Genomic DNA, 15,993 nt, shown 5'->3' on the forward strand with positions numbered 1-15,993 from the left:
TAAGAGGAGAGAATCAGGCCCACGGAGACTGAGTGATTTGCTCAAGGTCACATAGAAAGTCTGAGAGCGAGATCTGGGAATAGAATCCAGAACTCCTGAACTATATTCTGTGACAAAATCCCAAGACTATCCACTCTCTCTCTCCATAACCAGTATTTGTGGAGCATCATCGAAGTGCATAGCATTATAATACACACAGGATGACTTGATCCATGCCTCTAAAGACCATAAAAGAGCATGTGAAGAGTCCTATAGCAAACTTAATATATGGCACAATAAAAGTCTCATTCTAGTACGGATGCAGCAGCTTTTTAGGACATATCCTGGCATTCTTTAATGCTTCCAACAGGTTTTGTAGTAAAGGTCTCATAATAATGTGCTTTGTTCTGTTGCACCAGTAATCTCTGTTATACCTGCTTATCTCAGAGTTGTCTTGAATGTCATACAAAGAGCACCTTTTGTTGGAGCTGTATGAATCTGGCAAAATCTAAGATCGGATCAGGCAGCTGACATATGAAAATCATTGGTTGGAATAGGGGGGAAAGAGGAGGAAAGATATCAAATGTTATTGGTGTAAAGCAGAAGCTGGAGTCAACAATGTAAAATCTGCCTGAAAGTCCCAGAAGAGTTACAGAGTAAGAAGTTACAGGACAAACGATAGGTTCTGAGTTACTGGACTGGAAAAGGTCACTTAGCATAACCAGCTGATCTCTTTTTAAATGAAAACATCTGGGCCATATAAAAGATACTCCAGTCACTACATCTAACTACCAAGAAAAGTAACTCATTAGAAACAAATGCGATAAAGAACAGAATTCACAAGTAGTTTCGACTGTTATGTGCAACAGAGTAGGACCAGGGGCTTTATGAGATGAGCTCTATTGTTTAAAGAGGAAAGTGTTATTTAGAAGTGGTCAATCACTTTTAATCATCAGGCATTTCCCCAGGTACTGTGTACGTTCCCTGAGAGCACCATTTCTGCCCTGCTCCCAGTTGATATGGAGCAAGCAATCAGTCGTAACAGTGATTGGGAACTGAGCACAGCAGGGAACTGAGGCAATCACCAGACCACTGGCCTCACAATTACTTTTTTCTAACTGCTTCTGACCTAGGATATAGTTTCTAAAAAATGCTCAGTGTTGGCCTAACTCTGCTCCAATCAAAGTCACCGGTAAATAACTCCCATTAACTTCAAGGGGAGCAGAGTTGGGTCCTATGCTGAGTGCTTTGGAAAATCCCACTTCTAATCTTCAGCTCTGCCCCCATCCTACCGCAACTTCAGAATGCAGCCACAGGCTTGTGCCCTTACCATATGCTGAGCTCTCCGGTGATTGGCTCGGAGGATGAAAGGTTTAAATAGAAGCATCCAAGGAACAGCTATCAGGGCAAATATGACCAGAAAGCTCTGGACTTCTTTCTATAAGAGACCAAAGGGGGTGGGGGGGGGGGAGATCTGTTAAAGAGACATCACAAAACCTTTTTTTTTTAATTAAGTTTTTCAAGTGAAATTATGGTCATAAAAGTGATTAAATAAAAATGGCCCCTTCTCACTCAACCGATCTGCTCCCTGTGTGCCTCCAGAGTGTCGTCTGCTTGCTTAGTGACAAAAATAAGCACATACTTTCCTTTGCACTCCTGTTAACACTACAGACCCACACACAGCTATTGGAGAGCGAGTCTATTCCATCTCACGCATCATCAACAGTCTTGGTAACTGAGTCGGGACTGCAGGATAGAAATCTGACCTCAGAATGCCGTAGGGTTGCACAGATGTAACTAAGGGCAGAATTTGTCCTGCAGAGCCTTCCTTATTAGAGAGGAAGTATGTACGAGCCAGAAAGAACACAGCTGGACTTTCTGAAACCAGCATGAGTTTGCAGGGCTGGCAGGTAGAAAATACATCTTCTCATGTATTATCTGACCAAATGGACAGAGCTGGTAGAAAAACAGTTTTATTTTGGTGTAAGATTTCGACTTTTCATTAAAAGTAGAGAACCTCCAAACTAAATATTTTTTGATCAGAAATTGCCTGAAAACAAATACATTTCAGTTTTCAGCCAAAAATGTCAAGTTTTCAGCTTTTCCAGTGAAAAAAATCAGAAATTCTAGAGGAAAGTAGACATGTTTGGAAAAACATCTGCTTTGTCAATACCCGGTTTTATGTCAAAAACAGTTTCACCAAAAAATTTATGAGCAGCCCTAAAAACGGAGTCACCACGAGACAATAGAGCACCACTGCGCTTCGCTTCCACAGTCACTCTCCCAGCCTTGAGTGTGTCATCACTGGGGTCAGCAATTAGGCCATTTCCTTACTACTGGAGCAACCTGAATTCCAGGAAAACAACCCTCCCCAGCCATCCTGGCACTTGGCAGTTGAGCCCCTGGGCACCTCCCCAATAACAACATTGATTTCGCTGCCTGGAGACAGGATTTGCCTCTCACGGAACAAAATGGCGGCAGGGTTAGACATTAAGAGGAGCTATTGCTTTCACTAGAACCAAATTCCACCCTACACAACCCACCACACAGGGAGGTGTGACAGAGGGCAGAATTTGACCCATAGAAATTTTCTCAACCGACTTGAACTGTTTGAAGGATAGGACCAGTCTAGGGGTCTAACCTGCCTGTCTAATTTTCAAACTAACAGCTTGGGGCCCAGTTAATGAAGCTGGGCTGACATGGCTCCAGGGGCGGCTCTAGGAATTGCGCCGACCCAAGCATGGCGGCATGCCGCGGGGGGCACTCTGGCGGTTCGCTGGTCCCGCGGCTCCGGTGGACCTCCTGCAGACGTGCCTGTGGAGGGTCCGCTGGTCCCGCGGCTCCGGTGGACCTCCCGCAGGCATGCCTGCGGATGCTCCACCGGAGCCGCGGGATCAGCGGACCCTCTGCAGGCATGCCTGCGGGAGGTCCATCGGAGCCGCCTGCCGCCCTCCTGCGGCACGCCGCCCCAAGCACATGCTTGGCGCGCTGGGGTCTGGAGCCAGCCCTGCATGGCTCTCTAAACTCAGGGTAAGTAGCTAGGTGTAAAAATACTCAAGTCCATACCTGGTGCGGATATAAGGGGCCATTTGTAGGATCGTTGTAATTAAACAGAAACATGTTGATGAAGTGGATGAGAATGCTCGGTGCTTTCTGGGATACATGGACGTCGAAGCGGCACCATTTGAAAATAACCATGAAGACCAGGTAACCAAACAGGCAGAGGATAAAGATCATTTCTGGAATGAACTGCAGGACGATGTTTATGGTTTTCTTGAAGTAGCTGGAAAGACAGAACCCCACCAAAGGGATTGGTACGGCACACACAGGACAAGATCACTGGGTTAGGACTGTGGAGCACATAATTTAGTCTCCAAAAAACGAAACAAGCATCGTACAGCTACGGATGGACAAGGGAGAAATGTGTGACTTGGGCATCCTTAGGAATTAAAAGGTACTATTTAGATATAAATATTATTTTACACATATTCTATTCAGGTCTTACACTTTGCCCATCACTCTGGCATCTGAGCATCTCTACAGATTATTACATTAAAAAAGTACATTAAAAGACTGCTAAAGTAGCAAATATTAGGAAATGCCAGTATTAAGGTTACCCGTGCAGCCCTAATTCACCCCCCTTGTGTGTATGCATGATATAGTCTTTAGTTACATGTTCACATACTATTTTTCTGTAGGATCCCTGCCTCGTTCAGTGCACAGGATGGGTGGTGCTCACTGAATGAGTGTTATCCAATGTTTTGTTTTCTCCTCCCCGTGTGACCCCAGGCCTTATTTATTGCATACCATCCACACCCTGCACTGAATGCAGAAATATTAATTTCCTTATGGGCTTTTCTATGATGCACTCATCATGTTACATTAGTTCCTAACAAGCACTGGTGAATTTATCTTCACAGCACCCCTCTGAGGCGAAAAGTTTTTAGCCCCCTTTTCAGATGGGGAACTGAGGCATACAGATTAAAGTCAAAAGTGCCCACTAATTTTGGGTACCCAATTTGAGGCATACAGGGCCTGACTTTTCACAGGACTCAGCTTTATATTACACTTTGTGTTCAAAGCACAGCTCCCACTAACTGCAGTTACAGCCGTGAGTGCTAAGCACTTCTGCAGATCAGACCCAGGGTCTCAAGTTGGGCGCGCCGAAAATGAGGAATACACAGTTAGGGGCCACCTGGGAAAAGTTTGGTTTAAGGGACTTGCCCAGCATCACACAGGAAATCTGTGGCAGAGGCAGGGACAGAATCCAGTTCTCCAGGGGAGCGTTCAACTGCCTTAACTATGAGACAAGCCTTCCTCTTCCTGCAGTTCCCTCCTTCGTTCACTATGCACCTTCCAACTTTTCAACAAATGAGGGTCCTATAGAAATCCTCATCCACTACACAACCTCCATTCATTCCCAGAACAGAGTCTGGGTTTTGTGGCTGTATTATGCCTATAGGGCCTGATCCAAAGCCCACTGAAGTCAATGGAAAGACTTCCATTAACTATAATGGGCTCTGGATCAGGCCCAGAGGGAGAGATTTTAGCAAAAAAAAAAAGCTATAGATTCTACATTTAAAATTAACTGCACTTCTGTGTTTCTGAAAATATTTTGTGAAATCAAGCGCACGCGCACACACACACACACAGAGATCACTCAGCAAAAATGCCACAACCCTAACGAAGAAGAGATTGTGAAAACTGGTGACCTGTTACACTTGGTTCAGCTGCAGCAATGAACTGGAGCGGTGATGCGCATCAGTGCACTGGGCTTGCCCATCTGCATTAGAGGCAAAATTCACATCACCTGCACTAAACCCAAGAATCAGTCTCTATGCGGGTGAAGTGCAGGTGTGGGGCACTGGCAGGGTCAGCAGGGTTGCTGCATGGCTATGGCGACCATATTTCCTAAAGTAAAAATGGGATGGCATGGCACTCGCCCAAGCTGTCCTCCCCCCTACCCATGGGGCTCGCCAGAGCTGACCACACCCCCGCTGCCCAGGGCTGACCCTCCCTTCCTCCAAGCTCCATGCCCCATGCCACCCAGGGCTGGGCTCACTCCCCGAGCTCCTCCCTGCCTGGGGCTGGGGCTGATCCCTCCCCCACACCAGAACTCCATACCCCATGCCACCTGCAGCTGGGGCTGAGCACCCAAACCCCGTGCCTGCTGGGGCAGCCCCCCTAAGCCCAGCTGCCCAGCACCTCACATCACTGCCCCCTCAACTTTCCTCTGTAAACTGGGCATTTGTTCATTTGCTCTTGCCACCTGGTCAGTTGGGAAGAGCAAACAGGACAAATGTCTGTTTTTGTCAAAAAAGTTGGGACAGCTGGGACAGAGTTTAAAAAGGGGACTGTGTTAGGGGGCTTATTTCTTTACCCTTTTACTTCCCTGGTCCTCCTTGCATGAACAGAGAGCAACAAAATTATACAGCAGAGAGAAACAATTACAGAACCAGACAGAGACCATGCACATAAACATACAAAACAATACAGAAGTGAGGATTTTACAACTACATCTATACAGACATAAGGGTTTTTCAGTTGTGTCTATTGATAAGTGAGTTTTTGCCAGACAGAATGCTATATTCTAGGCTTTTCCCTTTCTCTGGAGGTGATAAATATCAGGGCAGGATTGTATTCCTAATAGCCCAATAGCACCTTATTTCAATGTGACTAGTTTGGAATGTGAGGATGTGACCATACACTTCCCAGCTTATGGCTGCCTAACTACATCTTGGCTGAAGGCCTTAGCCTGTCACAGTAAGATAAGGCCATTACACAGACAGTGATTTTGATTCTTTCTTTTATACCTCTATAACTAGCTAAGTGATAAGAATACACCTAAATTCTTAAAGTATAGGCCTTTGCAGGCAGGCCTGAATATCTATATCCTAGCAGACTGTCCCAGCCAGAACGGGACCTATGGTCACCTTATGCATAGTTCTCCTGCGGCTACTACCCTATCTTATGAGCCTTAGACCAATGATGAGACACAGTTCTATTTCCTCACCTCGCTAGGTTTTGATACTGTGTTTGTCATGATATATGAGCACCAGCTAAGGTCCCATTGGCACTGCAGACGGTAACCATGTTGTACACGGGTCCTCTGACTCAGCTATGAAGTGCAGACGTACCTTACTTCCAACCTGTTTTCCTACAGGCTTCTGGGCCTTATTTTCTCTAAAGCCCTGTCTACACTAAGTGGAGGCTGTGATACAAACAATAGCCCAAGGCTTTCGCCTACTTACAGGGACATCGCTAGGTCCCAGCCGCACTAAAACATGTTGCAACTAGGCTGAGGGACAACTGTGCGGTTACTGGGACCCCGGACTCAGCAATAGCTGTGGTATAAAAGTGAACAGTACAAGGAATGTTGGGCTGGGGAGAATTTTCTGCAAGGCTGACTGCCGGGAATGCAAATCTCTTTCAGTGGAAGCTAAGGCCGTGGAAAATACATAAAACATAAGTACATAAGAATCACTTGGTGATAAGGATAAAATATTCTGGCCAACACTTGATCCTTATCAGGATTTTCCACTGTACCAGACTAGGGTGCGGTGCCCAGGCTTCAGAAGGAGTTAAAGACACGAACCTATTCATAAGCAGCAGCAACAGGCCTAGAGTCCATGCCGAGTAACCCAGAGCAGCAACACATGCAACCCTTTAAAAGGCACGTGTGAAACCGTTACACTTACATGTGGTTGAAAAGACTGAGTGTGACCCCAAAGACCATCTGCGTAATCCCCATGACGACAGACATCTTCATTTTGTAGGAGTTTAAGAACGTCAGCTTGTTTGAAGCAATGTTCCAGATCTTCAGGAAAAAAAGGGAGAAATAGATAAAAACAGCAGGATTTTGGGGAATTCGTTTGATAATGACAGCTGAAAAATCATTAGACTATTAATTTCAAATGCCGTCAAACTCCTTTTGCTAGTTCTACTTTGAACAATCCCAAATGACTGAAATCTAAGGCTGACTCATAATACATCGGACTTATATAAAGCTTTTCGCCCAAAGATTTCCAAGATAATTATTATCCTGCTTTTAAACAGATGAGGAAACTGAGGCAGAGTGCTGAAGTGACCTAAGATCATGCACATGGCAGGCCAGTGGAAGAGCTGTTATTATAACCCCGATCTCTCCAGTGTCATGCACTAGCCACTAGACTGTGCCATAGATGCTGGAACTAGGGGTGCTGCCACACCCCCTGGCTTGAAGTAGTAATAACAACCCAAATACATAGTTTCCACCTTCAGCACCCCCATTATAAAAATTGTTCCAGCACCACTGGACTCGACAGCAGAGGTGGATAGCAACGAGAATCTCCTTTCTGCCTTCATCCACTATAAAAAAGGTCTCCATGTTCATTGGAGGAAACAGTGATCCGTAGAACATGTGCTCATTTCAACTCAAAAAAGACTATTCTCATGCATGAAACTGAGAGAGCACTCTAGTCACCATTAAAGGAGCAGCTGAACCATTATGGTTATGGAAACTATTGGAACAGACCCGAAGGCAGGAAAGCCTGTAAGAGAATCAGAGGGTTCACTGGACTACCTGAAGCCGAGGAAGAAATTAAGGAAGAAAAGTACCTTCCATGTAATTCAAATAATTTATTTGCCTCATTTTTCACTGTGGAGGATGTTGAGTAGATACCTCCTCTGGAACTTTTCTCTTCAGGCAATACATGTGAGATACAGTACAAAAAGGAACGAGGGGAGACTGGGTGGGAAGGGAGGTTTGCTGGGAAAGTAACATACTAGTTATTTACTTATTTAGCTAGTAACAGAGTAGCTTCTACACACGCTTTAGACTAGGAGATACTATCATTTTGAAGGAGACCGCAATATAGTCAGATCTCATAATCTAAGGTGACTATTTCTCTTCAAGGTATAAAGGCATCATACCATCCTACTAACCCTGGACAAAAGTATTCTCAACAAAAGAAACAAACCAGGCCTTTATAATGAGTGAACTGGTTAAATCCCATTGAAATGTTCATATTAAAAAAGTAGAGACACAAGATGGGTGAGGTAATATCTTTTATTGGACCAACTTCTGTTGCTGAGGTGAGAGAAATTTTCAAGCTCACCAATAGAAGTTGGTCCTGTAAAATATATTACCTCACCCACCTTGTTTCTCTCACATCTTGGGACTGACATGACTACAACAACCCTGCACACACACTAAGAAACCTGTGGCACTGTCCATTTCTTCATTGTTAGGATTATTATTAGAACTTTCAGCTAAACCTGTACAGTATTGGAGAGAAAAGCTGCCATCTAGTGGCCTGATGGGCTCATCACAGTTATTCTTGTCTGCTTTCGTGTTGCTGTATGCAGCACATCTACATTCCAGTTAAATGACACAGGTGGGATAATTGCTTTGTTTCAATAAAATCCAATTAACAAAAAATAATTATGCAGCAAAGCCCAGGTCCTGCCCTAAAGCTAGCTGACCCAGCCACTGGTGGGTTACCAGAGTGCAGGGGAATCCTCAGATGGCATACATAAAGCCACTGTAATGTCTTCTATGCCCAGCCAGTGGAATATGCCCATGGTCTACTTATGCCCTCCTCCCCCCACATCCTTGGATGCCAGTATAGCCCATTGGGAGAATTAGCAGCAAGAGTAAATAAAAGCATATGACAGTTCTAATTTACACCAGCAAGTGGACACAGATGGTCCCAGGAGTGGGGGAGGGAACATGCAGGTGGCTTAAACCCACTTTAATGCCACTTCTTGAATTGCAGTGAATGCTTCTCAGTTACACTTCCAGGTCTGGGCTTAGGACATTCATATGTTACTGTGCAGCTATGAACTAACTGAGGGTTTCTTTGCCTTGTTTTTTGAAAATTAAATCACATCTAGCTCTTTGACCAACAGGGGCAGGCTGGATGAGACTGAAAGGGAAGTAGGGAGATTGGTGCTAGTGACCACTTGGTGCTAACTGAATTTCATACACAGCATGAAGGAAACCGGTTCACACAAAATTGTAATGATGGGGTATTAGATTTCAATACCTCAAATATGGAGACATTAATAATCCTTACATTTTAGTGCTTTAAATGTTTAAATCACTGTACATACATTAAGGAGTTAATCCTCAAATCAAAATGATGAGATAGATAGGTACACATTATCATCATCCTTATGCAGATGGGTAAATTAAATCCACTGACTCACAGGCAGAGAGCAAAGACTAGACTCAGAATTTCCCAAGTCCCAAATCTATGAACATACCTGCAGACCACACGGCCTCTATCTATTGGTCATGGCATGAGAGGAAGAAATACCATACTAAAATCTTGAATGCTGAAGATGAGCATCATAAAAGACTCCATAACTAAGGTATAATGGACTTGCAAAGAGCAGGAAGTAGCCAGTGTGGCTTCGGGAGGGATTGCTTGCATATTTGAAGGCTATACACAAGCTGCTGATGAACTAGATCTGTAGAAGCAGGGAGGGAATAGATTTTATTACCGGATCAATTCCAAACGGATATGGATTTCCTGAGTAGACTCCAGGGACTGCTGGATCCAACTGTAGTACTTGATTTGCTTCAAGAACATGAGGACTACAAAAGAAAAGAGAAGAGGCAGTTTCTTACTGCCTTAGCCTGAGGTGTTTCTCTATCAAGAGTGCTAAGTACTACAAAATTAAACATTTCATTTACCCAAGGCCTACAGTGGCGTGCGTGTGTGTGTGTGTGTGTGTGTACATACATGTATATGCTGGATATACAAGGCCTGACACTCCTATTCCAGCTACAATGAGTCTGGGAGGAAACACATCAAGATAGCATCTGAACGATTTGGGAACGTCCCAGCACTTGGATTGCTCACGGGGTCATTGAAAAGTCTGAAGGAATGTCACAAATCCACTTATACCTGATGTGTTGGATACTAGGGGCAAGATCCTCACCCTCATTCCAGCCCCTTCACACCAGGTAAGAGGGCTGGAGGGAGCAGTGTAAAGGAGCTTTAAAAGCCCTGTAAGCTGGACAGGAGTCCCCCAGAACAGGAACTGAGGAAAACTGCCATAAAGCTGCCTTCCAGGATCCCCCTTGCTAGCATCATAAGGACCATGTTGGTGGCAGGACTGGAGGTGGGACTGGAGCCTTAGCACACAGTTCTGCAGAGGTTCCAGGCAGTACTGCGGCCCATAGGGCAGCCCAGGGGAGGCTGCCATAATTTAGATAGGCCCCCAACACTGTTTAAGTTATGGCAAGAGCTTCCCAAGCTCCCGGAGCATGAGAGTTCTGGTACATCAAAGAATCTCAGCCCAGGAATGTATTGGGCCTTAGTATCTCTCGGATACTGACCATGAAGCCGAATAGTGAACATAAGAGCGGCCATACTTGGTCAGACCAGAAGTCCATCTAGCCCAGTATCCTGTCATAACATAAGAACGAACGTACTGGGTGAGACCAAAGGTCCATCTAGCCCAGTATCCTGTCTACCAACAGTGGCCAATGCCAGGTGTCCCAGAGAAAGTGAACCTAACCTGCCCATCCTGGCTAATAGCAATTGATGGACCTATCCTCCTTGAATTTATCTAGTTCTTTTTTGAACCCTGTTATAGTGATATGACCCACAGGAATGTGTACAGACAGGAGGAGAGGAAGGGGGCAGGGCAGGCTCTGGGAATAAAAGGGGGTGGGAAAGGCGCAGTGGGAGGCAAGTGGAGGAGTGAGAGAGGTGAGGAATGGGAAAGCCAGGTCATACTTCCATGTTCCGGGGTGATGGAGTCCACTGTGCCTATGATAGCCCCTCCCCAAGTCAGCAGCTATTTTAAGTATCTGTTAAAACCTGGATTTTGAGATGAGATTTGTCCAAAGGTGAATTCAGTCATACAGCCTGGTTCATTCACACATGAATTCACCCCAGGGATTCAGCTCAGCCCTACATGCATCCTCAGCAGGTCTCTCTTTTAATTCACATGGAATAAAATATTGTTCCATTATGTGTCATCTTCCTTTTTGTTTTTACATCATTTACCACTTACTTCCACGTGTTGTTTCTAAACATGGGGCGGGTATGCCAGGAAGAACCAAAGATGTTGAAAGATTTGGAGAAGCAGTCATTGTAGATAAAGCCAGTATAAATGGAGAATATGCCCATGAGCAGAATCAGGTAGCGCCCACCAAAGAAGGTGTTCCAAATCTGCAAGGGAAGAATTCAGGGAAAGTAAGCAACCAACACACAACTAAACAATGCTCGCACTGTGCAGCGTGCCCCGAGAGAGGAATTCTTTTACAGAGTCATTCATTCACTCACGCACTCATTCCCTGTATTTCCAGATGTTCATGCTTGGATAAGATGTTCCTACAGAAATGACCTAATTTCAGAAGTGCTGAACATCCAGTGTTTTTAAATGGGAGCTGCTGGTTGCTCAACATTTTTGAAAATCAGGCCATTTACTTAGACCCCTAAAGGTGGATGTAAGAGCCTGACTTTACGGTCCGACTTTTGAAAACTTAGCCCCAATTTGGCACCTACAAATGCCAGCTGCAGTTTTGTACTGACATATATGTGGGTGTGTGAAACTGCAGGTGAAAAGTTAGAGCGTGTTTGGGGCGATCTGGCCCTCTGTGTTATTATTAGGCAGAGGGACTACTTGCCAAACAGCTAGGCCTCTTAGCTTCTCTGAGTTTTACAGAAGAAAATTCATTTAACATTTTGGGGGTTAGATGCTTTCAGTGTTGAGTAAGAGTTTTGGAACCCGTTGCAAGGCTGGCAGGATGCATTCAGTCCTAGGAAACTCACCTCATTATCGCTTTTCTGGGCCAAAAGTGTCTTCTCATTAGTGACCATCCAGAGGGCGAAGGCCAGCATAACAGCACCGTGGCCACAATCTCCAAACATCACCGCGAACAAGAAGGGGAAGGTAATTATAGTGTATGGAGCTGACGGAAGGAGACAAACAGGAGCTCAGTTTCACTGAAGGACCTCACCAGGAATCAGCTTTTTAAATCAACCACTAGGGTCAGAAGGCCAGATTCTGTGCCATGTGTAAAGGGGTGCAGTTTCACTGAAGTCAATGGAACGGAACTAATTTGCACCAGCAGAGAATTTGGTTGAGCTGTGACATACGTGGTTTTGGATCACAAAGTGTGGTCAGAGACCAGAGGCCCTCCCCTCTGACCCGTGCCCTTGGCAGGATCTCATCTTCAGGCTGCAGCAAACCACGTGGCTTTTTACCTGGATTCATCTCCCTGTAGCTTCCCACACCATAAGCATCCACAATGTTCTGAAAGCCTGCAGTGAACTTGTTGGTTCTGTTGAAGGTGGGTGGGGCCATCTTAGACTGTACTGCAGTCAGGATAGGGGAGATGGTAGAGCCGCTACGTTCCTGCAAACAGGCGACAAGGATGGACGTGAAATGGTGGGGGTGAACGTTAGCCTGTTCTTACTAGTCACGTCACACTGTTTTGCGAAGAAGCCTCACCCATGGAATAGTATTTGGCAAGTGAACCCTCCCCAACAGGTGTGCATTATACACCCCTTTATCCCACTGTCTCCCAACCTTGGAAGCAGGTTCCTTGAGGAGATGGGCTAGACAGACTAGCCCCAGCAGACTCAGGGCACAGTGGTGTTGGGCAGAACCGCGCATTCCTACACCTTGCTCACTTCCCGGAGGCAAACGTGCTCCCACAGCTGCAAGTGAAGGGGCAGGCAGCTCCATGACGGCCGCCCACCTCTTCTCCTTTCTACGAGTGGGCCTAATGCTGCTGGGTGCTCAGCGCAACTCAGTGCAGAGCTCAGCTCAGCCATGACAGCACATGTGGCCCAAGTCCAGACGCACCTGTGCATGTCCCCACCCAGCCTGAGCCGCAAGCATCTCTGTCAGGGAATGAGGACAGGAGCCCCCGGAGCCTGGAGAGCCGAAAATAAGAACAGACGAGGAAAAGGACAGGAGAAAGAGAAGAGAGAGGGACAGACCAAAAAACTAGCTGAAGAAAAAGAAGCTACGGTGGGTCCTGGGAGTCCATTCCGAAGCAAGAAGGGGCCTCCAATACAAAGTGGTTGGGAAGCGCCGCTTAGCCCCTCACCATTCCCTGCTGGAGAGCCCTTTTTATCCTGCCAGAGTCAGCCACTGGGAACCAGATCTCAGCGATGACGCACTGCTGGGTGACGTCAATGTTACAGCAATTCAGGATGTGGTAGATGGCCTTGATTTTCTTCACCTTGATCCCCCAGGTCCACATGTTCGCAGCCGCCTCGCGCAGCAGCCGCTGGCGGTGCGATTCCGTTTGGGTGATCACCTGCAAGCAAAGCAGGAGCAATAGTGAAGCAATTGGTGTGGTGCCCTTCAGCTGCATTTTAGGGAAGCCTGGGGAAGGATTTCAGCTGTTTAGTATGAGTCAGCCAAACACCCGATAACGGCATTCAAAGATGTCGGAACATGGACGCAATTTGCCAATCTCTGGAAAGCTGAAATATTGGGGGTGGGGGGATTTATCGCAGCTTCATTCCTGTTAATTCCAGCTCAGTAGCTGATACTGCAAGGCACATTTTCCTGACCCCTGAAATTTAAAGCTCTGCTCATTGGGAGCTTGGTCCTAAAAGGGGCTGAGATATTTCTTGCAGACACTGAGCACCTTCAACGCTCGATGACACCTTCAGGAGTTCCTGGGCACCAATTGTAGGATGTGGGATCAGGCCCTAGTTCGGTCTCTCTGAAGAAGGCCTCCACAGCTCACAAGCACCAAGAGGAGTCTGGCTGGCTGAGGCAAGCAGAATTAAGAGCAAAATCCTGACCAGCTGGCTAGTCAGCAGTGAGACCCTCAGGGGGTCAAGTCTGACATGAGCATTTAGAAAGGGGATGATATCACGTCAAATAAATGTCTGCGTCTCCAACTGCTAGATGGGACGGTCTGGAACAAGGACAGAGAATGAGGGCTGCCCATTGTGCTGCACGGAGCAGCATTACAGAACGTTTGCACAACATAACAAGCCAAAGCTCCACACCCAATGCATCGGTCTCCTTGTCAAATAGAGGAAAATCCGTGTTTTTATAAATGGGGGGGGGGAGTGTTTTAGTTTAACTACAGCACTCTTCCAGGGCCCCGTCCGGACTTCAGCAAAGTGGAGCATGGGCCACAGCACCAGGCCCCTAGTTCTTAACCGGCATCCTGACTATGCCACTCGCCTGCCTTACAGGTTAACCTGGGTCTAAAAATAGGGGCTGGGTGACAAAAGTCAAAGCAATCCAAACAAATGAGTTTTGGAAAGCTCAGCATGATTCAAAGACAACACAATTCATAGACTATTTAGGACATTATCAGTGCCAACTAACCAGTCAAATAAATAGATTAAAGGCCCAATCCAAACCGATGGGCGTCTTTCCACAGACTGCAGTGTGAGTTCAATCAGGCCCTTTAATAGCAAAGATCACGTGTAGGATAAATTATCTCACTAACGCATGGATTTTTAATATATCTCACAGTTATGCAATTTATCACGTGCCTTTAGCCAACTCAGCTGCTTAGCCAGTTTCACAAGGACGACTGCTAACATTCCCATGGGCGCCAACTTATATGGGCTCCTGGGGCGTTAGCCCCAGGAATATTCACAGACAGGGGCTCTGCTCCAGCAATATTTGGAGCTAGGTTTCTCCCCTGCTCTGCGCTGCCGGCAGCCCAGAGCCCTTTAAATCCCAGCCGCCGCCGGGAGTCAGAGGGCTCTGGGCTGCCCGCTGCGGCGGGGAGCCCAGAGCCTTTTAAATCCCGGCCGCGGCTGGGATTTAAAAGGCTCTGGGCTCCCCGCGGTTCCAGGCAGCCCAGAGCCCTCTAAATCCCAGCCGTGGCTGGGATTTAAAAGGCTCTAGGCTCCCCGCGGTTGCAGGCAGCCCAGAGCCCTCTGATTCCTGGCCGTGGCTGGGATTTAAAAGGCTCTGGGCTCCCCGCCGCAGCAGGCAGCCCAGAGCCCTCTGATTCCCGGCCGCGGCTGGGATTTAAAAGGCTCTGGGCTCCCCGCCGCAGCGGGCAGCCCAGAGCCCTCTGATTCCCGGCCGCGGCTGGGATTTAAAAGGCTCTGGGCTCCCCGCGGTTGCAGGCAGCCCAGAGCCCTCTGATTCCCGGCCGCGGCTGGGATTTAAAAGGCTCTGGGCTCCCCAGGTTGCAGGCAGCCCAGAGCCCTCTGATTCCCGGCCGCGGCTGGGATTTAAAAGGCTCTGGGCTCCCCGCCGCAGCGGGCAGCCCAGAGCCCTCTGATTCCCGGCCGCGGCTGGGATTTAAAAGGCTCTGGGCTCCCCGCGGTTGCAGGCAGCCCAGAGCCCTCTGATTCCCGGCCGCGGCTGGGATTTAAAAGGCTCTGGGCTCCCCGCCGCAGCGGGCAGCCCAGAGCCCTCTGATTCCCGGCCGCGGCTGGGATTTAAAGGGCTCTGGGCTCCCCGCCGCAGCAGGCAGCCCAGAGCCCTCTGACTCCCCCGGCGGCTGGGATTTAAAGGGCTCTGGGCTCCCCGCGGTTGCAGGCAGCCCAGAGCCCTCTGACTCCCAGCCGGGGCTGGGATTTAAAGGGCTCTGGGATCCCCGCGGCTGCCAGCAGCCCAGAGCCCTTTGAATCCCAGACCCTGGCCGCTGATTGCCCCCTCCCCAGACCCCTGCCCCAACTGCCCCCCAGGACCTCCACCCCGTATCTAAGCACCACTGGTCCTTGTTCCCCGATTACCCCCTCCCGAGACCCCTGCCCCGAACGGCCCCTTGGGACCTCAGCCCCTATCTAAACCTCCCTTCTCCTTGTCCCCAACTGCTGCCTCCTTAGACCCCACCCAACTTCCCCCCCCAGGACCGCACCCCCTACCTGTCCCCTAATAAACCTCCTGGACTCCCATGCCTATCCAATTGCTGCCTGTCCCCTGACTGCCCCTTCGAACCTCTGCCCCATCCAACCCCCCCTGCTCCTTTTCCCTTGACTGCCCCCCGGAACCCCGTACCTCTTCTCCAACCCCCAAACCGCTTACTGTGCCACTCAGACCAGCGTGTCTGGCTCCGTGCAGCTCCAGACA

At 47.8% G+C, this 15,993-nt stretch overlaps 1 protein-coding gene across 9 annotated transcripts in view; it reads right to left on the reverse strand.

The window, feature by feature from the left end:
* The window catches only part of ATP6V0A4 (ATPase H+ transporting V0 subunit a4), a 54,866-nt gene that overhangs the window by 12,109 nt on the left and 26,764 nt on the right, over positions 1-15,993 (reverse strand). For all 9 annotated transcript variants that reach the window (XM_039513008.1, XM_039513024.1, XM_039513036.1 and 6 more), the window contains 8 exons: positions 13,037-13,249; positions 12,186-12,336; positions 11,751-11,890; positions 10,990-11,147; positions 9,466-9,559; positions 6,678-6,796; positions 3,046-3,262; positions 1,310-1,417 (listed from right to left, as the gene is read on the reverse strand). In XM_039513008.1, the coding sequence (XP_039368942.1) occupies positions 1,310-1,417; positions 3,046-3,262; positions 6,678-6,796; positions 9,466-9,559; positions 10,990-11,147; positions 11,751-11,890; positions 12,186-12,336; positions 13,037-13,249 (1,200 nt within the window). The remainder of the gene's footprint in view (positions 1-1,309; positions 1,418-3,045; positions 3,263-6,677; positions 6,797-9,465; positions 9,560-10,989; positions 11,148-11,750; positions 11,891-12,185; positions 12,337-13,036; positions 13,250-15,993) is intronic.

The sequence above is a fragment of the Mauremys reevesii genome, linkage group 1 (genome assembly GCF_016161935.1).
Source record: "Mauremys reevesii isolate NIE-2019 linkage group 1, ASM1616193v1, whole genome shotgun sequence".
Lineage (NCBI taxonomy): Eukaryota > Metazoa > Chordata > Testudines > Geoemydidae > Mauremys > Mauremys reevesii.